The sequence below is a fragment of the Stomoxys calcitrans genome, chromosome 2 (assembly GCF_963082655.1).
Source record: "Stomoxys calcitrans chromosome 2, idStoCalc2.1, whole genome shotgun sequence".
Lineage (NCBI taxonomy): Eukaryota > Metazoa > Arthropoda > Insecta > Diptera > Muscidae > Stomoxys > Stomoxys calcitrans.
Window position 1 is genome coordinate 17436954 of NC_081553.1, and position 18944 is coordinate 17455897.

The 18944-nt window shown below is 36.8% G+C and overlaps 1 protein-coding gene across 4 annotated transcripts in view; it reads right to left on the reverse strand.

Moving 5' to 3' along the window:
* Positions 1-235: 235 nt before the first annotated feature.
* LOC106081866 (acyl-CoA Delta-9 desaturase) overlaps positions 236-18944 on the reverse strand; it is a 55898-nt gene continuing 37189 nt past the window's right edge. For 3 of the 4 annotated variants that reach the window (XM_059362827.1, XM_013244110.2, XM_059362828.1), the window contains exons 2-5: positions 8211-8482; positions 1273-1609; positions 969-1154; positions 236-900 (exon numbers count right to left, since the gene is read on the reverse strand). In XM_059362827.1, coding sequence (XP_059218810.1) covers positions 582-900; positions 969-1154; positions 1273-1609; positions 8211-8478 — 1110 coding nt within the window. In that variant the 5' untranslated portion in view covers positions 8479-8482 and the 3' untranslated portion in view covers positions 236-581. Of the gene's footprint in view, positions 901-968; positions 1155-1272; positions 1610-8210; positions 8483-10340; positions 10385-18944 lie in introns of those variants that run through there. The other variant, XM_059362826.1, reaches the window with a different exon arrangement.

An 18944-nucleotide genomic window follows, 5' to 3' on the forward strand; every position in this document is an offset into this window, starting at 1 on the left:
ACGCTTTTACTTGTTTCAATTATTATTTCTAGAACGTTTAATAAAATTTTAGTGTTACACTCGTATTACTCAAGAACATGAAGTCATTAAAGAACCTAATCCTTACCCAGAGTAAATACTCTGCTCAGTATTTCAATTAGTTGGACTGTATAACACATATACATGGATATCTTTACTGAGATGTAATTATTAACACTCTTTCTTATTTTAAAAATAATATAAACATTTTTTTTTATTTATCAATTATATGATGTACAAATGTATGATTGATTGTGCTTTAAATATGACTTACATTTAAACCCCTGACATGCTATAAACGATATACATATAATGCATATGCTAATGCTAATGTGCCCCCCTTATTATGCTTAACCTGTTCTTTGCTATAGAAATAGACCTCATTTGGAATTTGTAAAAAAAGAAAATGTTAAATATTAAACAAGAGAATAAGTTGAACAAGGCTATACAACTAAAGTTCTACATCGAATACTATGTCGAAACACTGGAAAAGTTTTAAAGTTTATTTCCAAGGGTGTACTCCTAGGGGCGACAACCCTTTTATTGTAGATATCCCTAACAAGTTACTTCTTCTTCTTATTAATTATAACAGCATCCCTCATTTCTTCTTTATCCTGATCTTTGTCACCCCAACCCCAAATGGGATGAGTACCATCACCGGTACGTTGACAACGCTTCCTTATGATATCCTCCGAGACAGTTTTCAAATCATAGGCCCAGCCAAGTTTAGCAAAGAAATCAATGAAGGCTGTGCTATAGTTCATGGAGTAATTGCCCAATTCGGAAGTCTTGTAATCCCAGGGGAAGACATGATGATAGTTGTGCCAGCCTTCGCCCAAAGTCAAAATGGCAATGAAGGCATTCTCAGCAGGATTGTAGTTTCTAAAGTAACACAAAAATGTGTGAAATGTTACCATTGCGGTATTTTGTTGAAGTTTTAGTATCCATACTTATCGTAAGGTTTGCTGCCATATTTATGACCAGCACTGTTGATCAACCAGGCCGAATTGAGAAGGAAACACCAACGTGCCAATACACAAATATGCCATGCGTTGGAGAAAGTCTCATTCCAGAAATACATGGGTAACCATGCGGGGAACACAAAACAAGCAATAGGCATCAAAAGGTAGTAGTATCTGAAATACAAGAAAATTTGTTAATTTTTTTCATTTTAATGTTGAAAGTCCCAAAAATCTACGAATCACTTCAACGGAATTGAGAAACTACAACTTGACTCATCTTAAAGGCACTCACTTGTGTTGGAACATAACAATGGGATCGGCTTCCAAATCTGACATATCAATGGTCTTGCCCTTCTCCTTGACTTCGGGATGCTTTTTGCACATCAACCAACCGATGTGCGAAAAGAACATACCACGTGTAGCATTATGTGGATCAGCATCGGTTTCCGAGAATTTATGATGCACCCGATGATCACGGGCCCAAACATAAACGGAATTTTGGAATGCAATAGTATTGAAGATAATCAACATTATGCGCATAGGTAAATTTGCTTTATACGCTTTATGAGCCCATAAACGATGTGCCGCAGCAGTGATGCCAAAACCGGTGAGATAAGTTAGGAGAAGTCCTGGAAAAAAGAAATAATGAAATTTTAAGAGAACAATGAAAATAAAGCAAAATATTATAAAATAATAGACATGAAACAAGTAAAAGCGTAATAAGTTCGGCCTGGTCGAATCTTATATACCCTCCACCATGGATCAAATTTGTCGAGTTCTTTTCCCGGTATCTCTGTTGTGCTGTTTCAGGCTATAGACCGATTTAGACCATATTTGACATGTATGTTGAAAGTCATGAAAGAAACCGTTGTACAAAATTTCAGCCTAATCAGAGATTCAAGAAGTCAAGATACTAGATCGGTTTATATGACAGCTATACCAATTGTTGGAAGCCATAACAAAACATGTCATGCCAAATTTCAGCCAAATCGGATAGGAATTGCGCCCTCTAGAGGCTCAAGAAGAAAAATAGGGAAATCGGTTTATATGGGAGCTGTATCAGGCTATAGACCGATTCGAACCGCATTTGACACGTACCTTGAAGGTAATGGGAGAAACCGTTGTTCCAAATTTCAGCTAAATCGGATAGTAATTGCGCCCTCTAGAGGCTCAAGAAGTCAAAACCCCAGATCGGTTTATATGACAGCTATATGAGGTTATGAACTAATTGTTTAACAATAAAAGTAACTTTATCTGAATCCCAAATGATCTTTATTGGTCTACGAATTTAAGTTTGGATGTAAGGTGTACTCCATTCATAAAATACTTCATTTCAGCCCGATATTCTCATGATGTCTGATTTAGTGGTGTTTCCGGGGTGAGGTTGTCCTCCAGGCACTTGACCCTGAAAAATATCAACATCGTGCTCTTCTTTCAAAAACCATTTATTTAAACCTCATATTGCCATTGGTTTAGGGAAGTTTACACGATGAGGCGTCCCCCAAACACATGGCCAAAAATAGGTTATCAATATAGTTTTCTAATATTAAATACCAAATATTGGCATGCTCGAGAAATGTTTACCCTTTGCGGGGTGTTTTAGGGAAGGGGTGATGCCCTAAATACATGGTCCTAAATTTGGATATCAAATTCGTATTCTACTCCCAAATACCTTTATTTGAGCCCCATTTTGAGATGGTCACTAAAAAATTCTGCTTGTGGGGTATTTTGGGAAAGGGGTTGACCCCCAAAAATTGGTCCCGAAAGTGGGTATCAATTCTTGCTCTACCCCTCAATACCTTTCATTTAATCTCCACATTGACATGGTCGGTATATATGGCCGAGGTCCCCCCAAGCTCTATTCTCATATATCTATATATCATTTTTTTAAACCCCATATTGCCATTGGCCTCAAAATTGGATATAAAATTGGTTTTCAAATCTCATTTAAACTCCTTATTGCAAAAGTCAGAAAATATGTCCGGTTTGGGGTATTGGCCCTAAAAACTATAAATATTTAGTTCCACTCTCTTTATGACCCAAATAGTCTTGGTGAGCAAATTCGTCCTATTTGGGGGTTGTTATGGTGGTGGGACGTCCCCTAGACAGTTGGTCCCTAATGTTGATATCAGATACGTGGTCTACTTCCAAATACCTTTAATTTGAGCCCCGTATTTCCGTAGTCGGCAAACGTGACCGGCTTGGGGGGTGTTTTGAGGGATGGGCGGCCACTCAGTGAGTTGGCCTTGGAAATATATATCGGATTCGTGTTCCACTCTAAAAACCCTCTTATTTGAGCCTCATATTGCAAAAGTCTGCATATACTTACTATGGGTTGCCCAAAAAGTAATTGCGGATTTTTTAAATGAAAGTAAATGCATTTTTAATAAAACTTATAATGAACTTTAATCAAATATACTTTTTTTACACTTTTTTTTTCTAATGCAAGCTAAAATTAACAGCTGATAACTGACAGAAGAATAAATGCAATTACAGAGTCACAAGCTGTGAAAAAATTTGTCAACGCCGACTATATGAAAAATCCGCAATTACTTTTTGGGCAACCCAATATTTGGGTACTGTTGTGGGGGTGGGGTGGTCCCATAGACACTTTTCCCAAATATTGATATCAGATTCGTGCACTCCTATTTGAGCTCCATATGGTTATGGTCGTAAATTCGTCCCCTTTGGGGGATGTTTTTGGGGAGAGGCGGCCCCCCAAACACTTGGTCCCATATTTGGATATCAGATTCTAATTCTCCAATCAAATACCTTTTATTTAAGTCCTATATTCCCATGGTCAGTAAATAAGTCCTGTTTGGGGGGGTGTGTTGGTGAAGGGGTCCACCCCCCAGAAACGTGGTCCCAAATTTGGATATCAGATTCGTATTCTACTCGCAAATACCTTTCATTTGAGTCCCATATTGCCATGATCGGTAAATATGTCCGATTTAGGGTTGTTTTGGGAGTTGGCAGACAGACGGACGGGCATGGCTAGATCGACATAAAATATCAAGAATATATATACTATATGGCGTCTCAGATGAATATTTTGAGTAGTTACAAACAGAATGACGAAATTAGTATACCCCCATGCTATGGTGGAGGGTATAATAAAAATAAAATGAAATAACTTTCTTATTTTACTGGAGACTTTGGTTGCCATCGCTAAAAATTCAGAAATATTTTGTGCTGATGGCACCCCTAAATATAGCATTGCATACAAAGATGACTGAGGTCTCATCCCACTTAACTTTCTACCTTTCTCAATCCAGAGACTCAGCAGTATAGACTTAGTCAATATTGAAAAGTATAACAACAACAAAAAATGAAGGTCGCTTATGCATTGTTAAAATGTTAATGTCAGCTAATGTTAAGCGCATAGATGTGCTCATCATAACGTTATATAACGCACTCAACGGAAGTGCATTGACTTGTTTTTTTTAATATATGCACGCTGCCTATATTATCATTTTCAGAGCTTGGTGCAGTTTTAAACAAATCAATGGATTAAACTTGCTTAAGAAATATTTTATGGATAAAATACAAACATTGAGTAAATTTTTAAGTTTCAATGAATGTAGAGTAAATTTTTTACTCAAATAAATTGGTATTATGGGAGGTATCCATTTGTTTGTTTGGAAAATTTTCATGCTATTCCTAGTTAGTAATGTTAGGCAGAAGAATCTATTGAGAAGTTATCTGCTTTCTACCATCGATCTGGCCAAATCGCTTTGCAAATTGCAAATTTTTCCCATGAACACTCCACTAAGGAATGAGTGCAGTCCGATTTAAGTTTTTATACCCACCATCGAAGGATGGGGGAATATTAATTTTTTCATTCCGTTACAACACATCGAAAAATCCTTTTCCGACCCTGTAAAGTATATATATTCTTGATCAGCGTAAAAGTGGACTATCTAGCCATGTCCGTCCGTCTGTCTGTTGAAATCACGCTACAGTCTTTACAAAGATTATTTTTTGTCCATTAGCAGGTTAAGTTCGAAGATGGGCTATATCGGAGTATATCTTCATGTAGCCCCCATATAGACCGATCCGCCGATTTAAGGTCTCAGGGCCATTAAAGCCACATTTATTATCCGATTGTGCTGAAATTTTAGACAGTGATTTGTGTTAGGCCCTTCAACATCCTTCATCAATTTGGCTTAGATCGGTCCAGATTTGGATGTAGCTGCCATATAGACCGATCTCTCGATTTAAGGCTTTGGACCAATAAAAGGCGCATTTATTGTTCGATGTCGCCGAAATTTGGGACAGTGAGTTGTTTTGGGCCCTTCGACATTCTTTTTCAATTTGGCTTAAATCGGTCCAGATTTGGATATAGCTGCCATATAGACCGATCTCTCAATTTAAGGTTTTGGGCCAATAAAAGGGCCATTTATTGTCCAATTTCGCCGAAATTTGGGACAGTGAGTTGTGTAAGGCTTTGCATTTTTCTGCAACTTTGCCCGATTTTACTGAAATTTGTCACAATGACTTAGGCTTTTCGACATCTGTATCGTCTTTTGTTAAGATCGGTTTAGTTTTAGATATGGCTACTTAAAACATCAATATTTTCTTACACGCAATTGAACAATGACGTGTAGTTATTAGTATTTGGTTCAAATCGGAACATATTTTGATATAGCTACTATGGGGCATAAGGTATACATTTTTCACCGGATTTTGACAAAAGGTGGTTTACATATATACCCTAGGTGGTGGGTATCCAAAGTTCGGCCCGGCCGAACTTAACGCCTTTTTACTTGTTTAAGCTCAATGATATGGGGCCTCCTTTTTATGGCCGAGTCCGAACGGCGTGCCGCAGTGCGACATCTCTTTGGAGAGAAGTTGTACATGGCATAGTACCTCACAAATTTCGCCAGCATTAGGAGGGGAAAACCACCGCTGAAAATTTTTACTCATGGTCTCGCCAGGATTCGAACCCAGGCGTTCGGCGTCATAGGTGTACATGCTAACCTTTGCGCTACGGTGGCCAAATCGCTTTTTCAAATCTAAATTGGGAATGTACACATCCGCTAATTCAGACAAGACTAAAGAGAAACGCCTCCTAGAGAAACAACCTCCTATAGAAGGCAACAACAAATGTTTCTCGTTATAAACTGTAAGCTGGATTTTGATTGAAAACCAATTGTTTCTTGGGCGAAATATCCGTTTCCAATTTTAAATAATACTGGGTAGCTAATACAAAGTTTTACCAAGTTCACGTTGGTATATCTGGCAAACTAGAAATGAAAGCTACATGAAAGTTGTTTTATTGACAGCTTATTGTATTGTTTACAAAACAATTAAAGCAGTTTCTTCTGAGTTTATTTAAAAATAAGAAAAAGCGTATTCAGCCGGGCTGGAACGAATCTTATATTGGGTATCTTCACCATGGATAGCATTTGACAAGTATCTCTTTACAGGCAAACAAAGGATAATAGATAACAATTCTTATGGTATTGGACAAATTCGTACCATATTTGGCACATCTGTAGAATGTAAAAGGAAACGTAATAGTACAACATTTCAAATAGGAATAATTGCATCATCTAGAGGCTCAAGAAGTCAAATTGGGCGATCGGTTAATGTGACAGCTATGACAGGTTATGGATATATTTGAACCATGCTTGGCACAGTTGTTGGAAGTCAAAACAAAAGACCATGTACTGAATTTTAGCCTAATCGGATAAAAATTGCGAAAATCAAGAAGTTAAGATCCGGGATCGGTTTATATGGCAGCTACATCAGGTTCTGAACCGATTTGGACCATTCTTGGTACAGTTATTGGAAGTCAAAACAAAAAAACTTATGCAAGTTTTCAGTCGAACCTCCCTTGCGCTCCCTTGAGACTTAATTAATCAAGATCCGAGATTGGTTTATATGGCAGCTATATCAGGTTATCGACCGATTTAAACCATACTTGATACAAATGTTAAGAGTCAAAACAAAACACTTCATACAAAATTTTAGTCAAATCAGACAATAACGGCGCATTGTATAGGGCCAAAAATCAAGATACGAGATCAGTTTATATGGCAGCTACATTAAAACATGAACCGATATGACCCACAACCGACCTACACTAATAGGAAGAAAAATTGCAAATTTGCCCATGAGCATTCCTTTAAGGAACTGAGGCAAACTTGACACTTCATGCAAAATTTCAGCCAAATCAGACAATAATGGCGCATGGTAGAGGGCCAAAAAGTCAAGATACGAGATCGGTTTATATGGCAGCTATACTAAAACATGAACCGATATGATCCACAACCGACCTACACAAATAGGAAGTAAAATTGCAAATTTCCCCATGAGCATTACATTAAAGAACTGGGGAAAACTTCTCACAAACGTTTCGATTCAAGTTTTAGCTCAATGATAAGGGGCCTCCTTTTTATAGACGAGTATGAACGGCGTGCCGCAGTGCAACACCTCTTTGGGGCCCAACTTTTACATGGCAAAGTACCTCACAAATGTCGCTAGCATTAGGAGGGGATAGCCAACGTTAAAATTTTTTTTCTAATGTTCTTGCCAGGATTCGAACCCAAGGATTCAGCGTCAAAGGCGTACATGATAATCCCTGCGTTAGGGTGGCCTCCATACTAATAAAAAAATTTTAAACGCTTAGCTTTATTCCTTCGAAAGTAAGCCTGATTTCGATAGACTTACATCGGACGGAAGGACATTGCTAAATTGACTTAGCATGTCAAGAAGTTCAAGATATATATTCTTTATTGGGTCTAAGATCAATATTTTGATGGGTTACAAACGGAATGACGAAATAAGTATACCCCCATCCTATGGTGGGGTATAAAAATATTTTCACAAAAAACATGATCATTTGAATTGGTAACACTTCGTGCTTTCCTAGATCGTAGATTACGATTTTGATAACGGCTTGGTGACTGGCCCTTTAAAAATTGATTCTCCGCCAGCTGTATTATGATCTGGAAGCCAGAGACAGAAGTTGGTCTCTGGATCCCCAATGTAGAAACCCAGAGACCTCCTCTCTTCCAATTTTTATCCATCTGTGTAGGATAAACTACAAGATGGGAATGCCAGAATCACTTCATACCAAGATTGTGTTGGTGGCAACAGAGCCTTTCACTCCACCTCAAGTATCATCGCAAGCATCTCAAATCCAAAACCTCTTAGAAATTATGTTGGCCATAATGTTAATCTTTTTACTTGCATTGCCTTGTAATATTTACTACAAGTACTTACCACAAATATTCGTTTGCCATTTTGCTGATGTAGCCATTAGGTAGAAGCCGTAGAACGTGGCACAATATAGATAGATAAAACCTATGATATTCTGCCATACCAATTCCAATTTACGTTCACTGGCCTTTTTTAATGGTGCAATGTCTTTGGCTAAACCTCCATCAATGGTTTCAGCTTCCTGTTCGGATAAAACTCCGGTGGCTGTATTTTCTGGTACTGTTGATATGTGTTCATTATCATTAACTGTAGCATTTGCGTTTGGTGGCATGGTTCTGAAATGAACAAAACAATGAGAAACAATTATTTCGTAGAAAATAAATTATTATATGCATTTGTTATATAAAAAGTCCTGCTTTCAAGGTAAAACAAAGTTTGTGTCTTAAATCTATTGTTTTGGTTCACATATAAATAAAAATTACAAAAAATATTTTTTTTTGTCTGTTTACCAATGTTGTATGCTTTAGCTTTAGTGAAACGATGGACACACTAACACATTTGCAATAATTTCCATTTCTAATTTTCGTTTGTTCATAATTATTTTATGTCTTTGGTGGCGATGGACAGAAAAACACATGTGTGTATTTTTTTAAAGTCTATGGGCTTATGTTCTTGTGTGCGTACACAATAATGTGCCACAGTGTGGGTGTATTTGCCCATAACTGCTTTCGATTATCACAACATTACATATTAACAAAGCAAATAACGTTTTTGTAAACATGGTTTTAATTAAAATTAAGTTCATGAGAATATAATACAAAACAAAACGTTGAAAAAGAATTTTATGAAATTTCATGTTATGAAAAATTTACAAAAAAAAAAAAAAATTTTTACACAAATTGTTTTCTTTTTGTTGGTTCGAAGAAGTATTAATTTGTCTTAAATGGTTACCATATATGGATTTGTTTTAAAATGTCTTTCTTATGTGAACTTCGTCGTAATGGACTAATTTTTATACCCTCCACCATAGGATGGGGGGTATATTAATTTCGTCATTCTGTTTGTACCTACTCGAAATATTCGTCTAAAACCTCATAAAGTATATATATTCTTGATCGTCGTGAAGTTTTATATCGATCTAGCCATGTCCGTCCGTCTGTCCGTCCTTCGGTCTGTCGAAAGCACGCTAACTTCCGAAGGAGTAAAGCTAGCCGCTTGAAATTTTGCACAAATACTTCTTATTAGTGTAGGTCGGTTGGTATTGTAAATGGGCCATATCCGTCCATGTTTTCATATAGCTGCCATATAAACCGATCTTGGGTCTTGACTTCTTGAGCCTCTTGAGTGCGCAATTCTTATCCGATTAGAATGAAATTTTGCACGATGTGTTTTGTTATGATATCCAACAACTGTGCCAACTATGGTTCAAATCGTTTCATAACCTGATATAGCTGCCATATAAACCGATCTGGGATCTTGACTTCTTAAGCCTCTAGATGTCGCAATAATTATCCGATTTCCCTAAAATTTTGTACGACGAATTCTCTCATGACCATCAACATACGTGTTTATTATGGTCTGAATCGGTCTATAGCCCGATACAACTCCCATATAAATCGATCTCTCTATTTTACTTCTTGAGCCCCCAAAGGGCGCAATTCTTATACGAATTGGCTGACGTTTTACACAGGTCTCCAACATATAATTTAAATGTGGTCCAAACCGGACCATATCTTGATATTGCTATAATAGCAGAGCAAATCTTTTCATATATCCTTTTTTTGACTAAGAAGAGATGCCGAGAATACAACTCGACAAATACAATCCATGGTGGAGGGTATGTAAGATTCGGCCCGGCCGAACTGAGCACGCTTTTTCTTGTTTTATTTCCTTTTTTAAGGATAAAAAAACCCTCATCTAGTTTGAAATGTTTTGCCGTTTGATTACTAATCGATTTGCTTTCCTTTGTATGTATTATTCCATGCTTAACGTATTTCGTTTTCAGTTTGCTTTGTTTTAGCTGCTAACTGAATTTTGTGTTAAACTTTTGTTCCGTTTTTTTTTTAAGTTTTTTACTAAACTGTTTACATATTCTCCAATGTTTGCTAAACACTTTTGAAATTCTAATCTAAATAAGTTAATGGACATATATAATTGTTTTTTTTTTTTTCTTTCTTTTTAGGTCTAACTTACTTTTCGCGATACATGATTAACGCGTCTTAATGCTACAAAGATCAAATGTCAACTAATCACTTGCCTACTAAGTTTGTTGCAATATCACCTTGTTATCTATGCCCTTAAATGATAAATAGAAACTATGGTGATTTTATACAAACTTGGGTAGTTAGCAGAGATAATATGACCCTGGACATATTCACGCTTTTATGACTTCTTTAATAAATTAATTCAATTTAATTTATAGACCTGCAAATGAGGTATAAGTTGACTCCCATGTCATTAATTTGTGGTCGAGTGTCGCGCATTCGAAGTACTATAGTAATGAATGGGTCATTAATTAAATTTGCAACTAAAGAAAGAAGTAACCAATGATGCATCAATAATACCAACAGATTCGAGTGTCTTCGACTTAGGGATGGGAAATATGTCATTGGTTCGCAGCTGGAGCTATATCTGCCAAATTTAGGTCAGATCGTATAAAAACTGAGGCTTCTGGAGGCTTAAGAAGGTAAATTTGTTTATATGAATACTGTATGCAAACCAGAACCAACACACAGTGGGAAAGAAACGAAAAAGACTAGTTTAAAAAAATGCCATTTGAGAACTGTAGAGACAACTGTTTCAAAATGTTGGATGGTAAGAGCTGAGGTGTTATCGAGATGAGGCCCTAGGGCGTTCGGGCACCTCTTGGCAGAACACATCAGCATTTCGAAAAATTGTTCGGGCTGCATTTGTGATCCGATTCATAAGTTTTTTTTTTTAACTGGATAGTGCACCTACGACAAAAGCCAGCTTGATGTCTATAATATTTTTTCTGGTGCCAAGGATATTATTGTAAAGGGTGATTTTTTTGAGGTTAGGATTTTCATGCATTAGTATTTGACAGATCACGTGGGATTTCAGACATGGTGTCAAAGAGAAAGATGCTCAGTATGCTTTGACATTTCATCATGAATAGACTTACTAACGAGCAACGCTTGCAAATCATTGAATTTTATTACCAAAATCAGTGTTCGGTTCGAAATGTGTTCATTCACCGTAACGTTGCGTCCAACAGCATCTTTGAAAAAATACGGTTCAATGATTCCACAAGCGTACAAACCACACCAAACAGTGCATTTTTCGGGATGCATGGGCAGTTCTTGAACGGCTTCTGGTTGCTCTTCACTCCAAATGCGGCAATTTTGCTTATTTACGTAGCCATTCAACCAGAAATGAGCCTCATCGCTGAACAAAATTTGAACACATTTCGAACCGAACACTGATTTTGGTAATAAAATTCAATGATTTGCAAGCGTTGCTCGTTAGTAAGTCTATTCATGATGAAATGTCAAAGCATACTGAGCATCTTTCTCTTTGACACCATGTCTGAAATCCCACGTGATCTGTCAAATACTAATGCATGAAAATCCTAACCTCAAAAAAATCACCCTTTATATTGTTAATTTTTATCTTTTAAAATTTTTAGACGCAATTGGCTTCGTATTTTGCAATTTTCGAATGTATTTGTGGCTTAATTTTCATTTTAAAAAATGTTGTTTTGTATGTAAGAATCCTCCTCAAGCTCCTCGTACCAGTCCATGGAACGCCTCGAGAACGTTATGGCCCTGGGTTATTCAAAGGCTCCAATAACTCGCCTTGTCTTATCGAGTATCACTGACACCCAGTATTTAAGCAAGATTCGGTGCCATCTACTCGATATCGCTGATTGTCTCAAGGCTACCGGGTGTAGCTCCCAGCTGAGCTTCTTGTGATGAAAATGAACTACCACACATATCGGAGCCCATAGTTCCAACCCGTTCGGTGCTCATAGCCATCCCATGCCAGGGCATTTCATTTGGATTTTTAAATATGTTTTGGATTTGTGACAAAATGTACAATAACAGTTAAAAGTTATACTGCTTTAGAAACAAAAATGTAAAAAAGTAAGTTTTTGATCTTTTGGTCTAAAAAAATATTTTCATTGATTAACGTTTATTGAAAAAACATGATGAGTTGTATTAGACCCCTACACATCCTGTATATGGTGTATATTAGACTTAATTAGGATATCGACTTTTTATGGTCTAGGACAGAAAATTGTGTGAAAGCCCTCGACATCCCAGGCGAGTTTGGTCTTAATCGGACCATATTTCTATATAACTGCAAAGGTTATTTAAGGGTGTATTTTTATCGGACGTGACATTATAAGGTTAACATGTATATCCAAGGTGGTGGATTACCAAAGTTCGTCCCGGCCGAACTCAATGAGTTTTCAGTTTGCTTTCTTGTTGGCTAAAGCCCGAGAATCCCCTGCAAAACAAATGTAAAATTTATGTTTACTTAGTTAGATTACAGAGACAATCAATTTGATTGCTATAGTCGTTCGCGGTAAAACAGGTAGATTCCTTTTTTTTGTAGCCTCAGACCAAGGAGTGCATACCACTCTTAGCTTCGGGTACATTAGAGTCAATTTTTGTTTCAATTATGACTTTTGGCCCGCATGACTTTGGACCCTCATATTTAGACTAACAGAGGTTTTGAATCAAATGCCATAGCCAACGCTAAAGATAAAGTTTAAAAAGGATCCTTAGGGTGTCAGGCCGTAGCGACATAGGAACATGGGATAAGAACGCACATGTTGCGTAAAAAACCAGTGAATCGTTCGAAAAAGGAGGACCCATATCATTGAGATAAAACTGCACACTTTGACATAAGGGCTGATCTGAATCATATTTAATTTAGGCCCTGAGACGCCTTATACAATTCACAGTTTCAGCGAAACCGGGCAATTATTGTCAAGGAAAGGGCTATTAATATCAAAGGGTATAATATAATTCACTATTTTATATTTTTGGCGAAATCGGGAAATAAATGCCCCTCCTTATGTCTAAAGTCCCTAAATCGGCAAATGGTTCTATATGGCAGCTATATCTAAATACAGTCCAATCTGGACCATATTTAAACCGGATGGCAGGAGTCTTAATGCAAATCACTGTTTGAAATTTATGCAAAATCGTACAATAAATGCACTTTTTAAGGGCTTAAGACTAGAGCTGGAAAACTATCGATAGTCGCAACATTCGATATTTTCGATAGTTTTAATAATAAATATCGACAATATCGATACAATCGTTCATTTCCCTTCACCTATATTTCAAACAAAAATGAGAAGTAAAAATCAGGAGATCGATTTATATAGAAGCAATTAGCTCCTATATTATATTATAGGCCGATCTGATCCGATCAAACATTAGGTTACTGCATCTCACTATTCCAAATTTCAGCAAAATCGAGTAATAAATGCGGCTTTTATGGGCCTAAGACCCTGAATCGGCAGATCGGTCTTTATGGCAGCTATATCAAAATATGGTTCGATTTAAACAATACTCCATTTAAATATGGGTTGCCCTACTGCAACTCATTGTTCCAAATTTCAGTTAAAACGGATGATTAATGCTCGCTAAAGACCCTTAGTCCATATGACAGCTATATTCAAATGTAGTCAGATGTTAACCATACTCGGTCCGGATATTGGATGGCCTTGTCCATCTCACTGATCCAAATTTCAGTAAAATAGAGTTATAAATTAGGCTTTTTTTAGTCTCTGAATCCGCAGATCTGTCTTGATGGCAGCTATGTGCAAATGTGTTCTGATGTGGATGTGGACCATACTTGGTTTGGATATCGGGTGGATCAACTCAACTCACTGTTCTAAATTTCAGCGAAATAAGGCAATAAATAATGCTTCTATTAACTTCAGACCCTAAATCGAGAGATCGGTCTATATGACGACTATATTAGAATATGCTACAATCTGGATTATTTTCAGTTAGGATGCGAGGGGCATAATAAAACTTTCTGTTCCCAATTCTAGCGAAATCGGTTAATAAATGCAGCAGTTTTGGGCTTCAGACCCCAAATCGGCCGAGTGGTCTATATGGCAGCTATATCTAAATGTAGTGCCATCTGGACCATATTCGGATATCGGGGCCACAGCATAACTCACACTTCCAGATCAGTGAAATCGGACAATAAATGCCCTTTTATGGGCTTAAGTCCCTGAATCCGCAGGTCGGTCTATATGGCAGCTAGATGTAAACGTGGTCTGATTTTACCCATTCAAGAACTTATCTTGGGTATGGAAAATACGGGTCAGTGCCAAATTTCAGCTTAATATCTCAATTTTTGAAGGCTATAGGGTGATTACAACAGACGGACAGACACAAGGACAACGTTAAATCGTCTAAGAATTTTACGACGATCAAGATTATATGTACTTTGTAGGGTCGGAAATGGATATTTCGATGTGTTGCAAACGGAATCACTAAATGAATAAACCGCCTTTCTTATGGTGGTGGGTATAAAACAGCGATGCCCAGCCCTTTACGGTAGCGTTGATGGCAAGTCACACGTATTCTTATGCTCTTTGTTTCAGCCGTTGTTGAGACAGCAACGAATAAACATGCGAAGGGGTAACCACATTGTTTTTCTGTTTTTAGTTAAAAAAACAGGGATTTTTATTGATTTAACGCTGGAAAAGAATATTAAATGGTTGGTGTCATTTATCCAATTAATTTGTAAATATTGAAAGAATTAAAAATACTTATAAAGAGTATTTCACACATACAGTAAAATTTTCATTTTGGACGTGCGCCCTTACACGCGCACACTCTCTTGCAAATGAAAGAGATACAATAGATGAACAAGTCAAACATGCTGTAAGAAGTTTGCCCCCTGTTCCTTAATGAAATGTTCATGGGCATTTGTCTATGCCTATGTCATTTGTCTTTTTAATGCCCATAGTGGCTTGGCCGGGTTATAATCTGTACCCTGTTGCCAATCTAACCGATAAGTAAATGCTTCAGCTAAATTTTGCTTTTGAACTTTTTATCATGGTGAGGAGACACATTCTTAAAGCTAAATTTTTTCTCACAATATATAATTGTAATCCTCTGCTCTTATCATTGAGCTTAAAATATGAATCGGACGAGACTCATTGATATGCGAGAGGGTTGCCCCTATTCTTTAATGGTATGTTCATGGGCTAATTTGCAAAAATCGTCTGCTCTAAAATATCCAATGAATCCCAAGAAAAATCTTCTACCAATTATTAAGCCACCTCCCTAAAAATCCTATGCATAATTTAAAATTCGAAAAAAAAACTTTCTTAAATATATAAATTCTTCGAAAACGGTAGAAATACCTAAGCCTAAACTCTTTTTACAAAAACAATTATCTATATAAAATATTATAAAATTCAAATCCACCACACGATAGATTCAACATAATTTTTTGCAAAAGTATATGAGTTTTTAGCATATAGGTTTATGAAAATGGTAAAGGTTATGAATATGAAATTATAATACCACAGTGGTGGACACCAGACGATTAATATCTCACCAGCTACCATCCATTATTGTTTCTTCTTCTTGAAAGTTTAAAGCTATTTATAACATATGAAGTGGATTTGTAAAAAAAAAAACTCGTTCATTATTTCATAAATTTTTTGTTTGATTTTAAAAGCTAGATATTTCTCATCTTCGTCACAGGGATCATAAAACTAACTTTCGTTTCGAACGAATTCATCGCTTGTTCAAAAGGTTTAAGCTCAATATATCGTCGAGGTACGTATGTATGCATGAATTCAAATTAGTTTCTATGAATATCAGCAAAAAAACTACAATAACTCACACAAATAAATTCAAAAAAATGGGGATTTCTCGAAACATTTGTTAAGATATTATCCACTTAGAGAAATAACTTATTTGTTTAAAAACATTATCATGGTTGGGCTAGCTTGGGCTTACTTAGTAAAGAATATATAATCTAACATAGCAAATATTTGATCTGAACAGTACTCGGCATAGCAATTCAGCGAAATCTGATCCAAAAAGCTCCAATCGGGAGATGGGTCTATAAGAGTCTTATATCCTTATGTGGTACGATCTAGACCATACACGGCGCGGAAGTCGATAGCCTAACCTAGCTCACTGTCTTAAATTTGAGAGAAATGGGGTAAAAATTTGCCTTTTATAAGCCTTAGACATCAAAACTAGAGTTCGGTTTGTATGGCAGCTATATAAATAACGGAACCGATCGGTACCATATTGGTTGCGGATGTCGAGAGGATTAATTTCACTCATTGTTCCATACTTAGAAGCAAGTTTTTAAATGGCATAGTACCTCACAAATCTCGCCAGCATTATATGGGGATAACCATCGATGAAAAATGTTTGCTGATTTTCTCGCCATGATTCGACCTCAAGCGTTCAGCCTGGTGAATATGCTAGGTTAGGTTGAATAGAGGGTGCAGATATTAATCCGCCCTATGACACTATGGACATACACCTAAGCCAGAAATCGGATTGTTGAGCGCTCTAAATACAAATTAGAAGTAACCCCGAAAAAGAAAATCTAAGTTAGGAATCCTGTGCTATTTACAAATTCCTTAATTTTTTTCCATGCCACTCTCCTAAGTTGGTGAATATGCTAACCTCTGCTCTACTGTTGGCCCCAAGTCACCAAAATCAAGTGGTCTTCAAATCACCTAGTGCAACCCTTTTACTTTACATTAATTGGCTATGAACAACCCAACGAGGTTTATGTCGCCTCGGTTTGTGATTGTCTTCAAAAGACTTCTTTGCTGAAAATCTTTATCATTCTGACAACATGACCATGGCCAATGAAACCGTTTAACTATGCTAATGTTGGAAAATGGGAGAAAATCGATAAAAACTAGTAAAACATATGTCATATGAGAACGGGTGAATATATCTCTTTGAATTTGAAATGGGTTTTAGCGAGATCGTGTGCAAAATTTCAAGACCCTAGGTTGTCCGGGCGCATTTTGGCATTTGGCGCATTTGACCAACATAAAGTTGGTCACTTCCTTGTTTCGAAAAAGTTTTCGGGCTGCCAATTCTTCATATATATGGTTCGATTTTCAAATATCTTATTCTTATTAAAAAAAAAACGAATAGGGATAGCTTAGTAACTCTTTTTGAATATTGCAGATAAAATGTCCTTAAAAACCTATAAATAAATTCTGCCCTAATTTTTTACAAAAATTCCCAAAATACCCTTTTCGGGTAAAGATGGTTTTAAAATTGGTATTTTTTTAGTAAATTTGCTGTGTAGGCTACAAAAATTGTTAGGTGCAAATAATTTTTTGCATGAGTTTAAGGGACATATGGAGTAAAAACACACGTCCCCAAAATGGGGGATCTGGGCTTTGGAGTTTTTGAACTCGATAGGTTTTCCAATTTTTGTTCAAATTTAACTTAAAAGCACCTATAATATATCTTCTTCACAAACAAAAAGAAAAAAATTGAGGTATTGACTTAAGGTATTTAACTTATCAGTGAAAATACTTTTTTTGATCAAAAAAATTAAAAAAATACACTTTTTCACATTTTTTGATGTCCTAGCTGTATAACTTATAATTGCAAATCATGCAAAAAAATTTGCAATTTACAAATGTCTTCGTAAATTCCAAAATATAAAGCCAATCTCGGCCCAAATTTTAACAAATAAAAATTAAAACTGGTATATCCCCAAAACTAGTGGAGATGATGTACACCTCAAGTTGACTTTTTGTAGGGATTTTTAAGCACTATCCAGCAAAAAAAAAAGGTCCACAAATAAAGATTTGGCAGCCCGGACAATTTTCGAAATACCGAGGTGACCATCTTTAGGGGCACTTTTAAAAAGGCCCCCGGACAACCTATGGCCTTGAAATTTTGCACATGGTCTCGCTAACACTTCAGCTCTAATAAGACCATAAGACTAACTAACTCCAAAAGATATCTTTACCCGTTCTTACACGGCATATTTCTTATTAGCTTTTTTCGATTTAGTCCCACTGTGCGTCGTCATACAGCTCATACCGTTGGAAGTTTATTGGACGCCGATACTCTCCATCAATGCAAACTGGTCTCTCAAACACCCCAAGCACTGCCACGTCTGCTTTACAAGTGCCTAGGGCTACTCACTTTTGAGAGAGAGAGAAATGAGACTGTTGTGGGGTTGAGACCCTGAATCGTGAGATCGCTAAAATTTGGAAAATCGGATCCTATACCTGCCCTATACAAGGCAGGTATATGATCCGATTTTCCAAATTTTAGCTGAATATCTCAATTTTCGAAGACAGCAGTATGATTACAACAGACGGACATACAAAAAATTGACTTTTTAGGGTAGGAAATGGATATTCCGATGTCGATTTCGAGCAAAGAAGCTGCGTTTGCACGAACATGGTGAATTTCCGAAAATATTTTTCTCTATCGAGAAATGAGAAATTAACAAACTCCACAAAAATGGTCGTATTTACTTAACAGAGCGCCCAAACGAGAATTTGAATCTACGAAAGACACACTACCATAGGATGGGGGTTTACTACTCTAGTCATTCCGTTTGTAAGACCCCGAAATATTGATCTAGGACACTATTAGTATATATATTCTTGATCGTCTGGACATCCGGAGTAGATCTAGGCATGTCCGTCCGTCCGACCGTCGTTCCGTCCGTCCGTCTGTTGAAATCACGATAGCACAGATAATTAATATTTATGTTGGTCGTTGGGGATTGCAAATGGGCCATATCGGTTCAGAATTGGATATAGCTCCCGTATAAACCGAT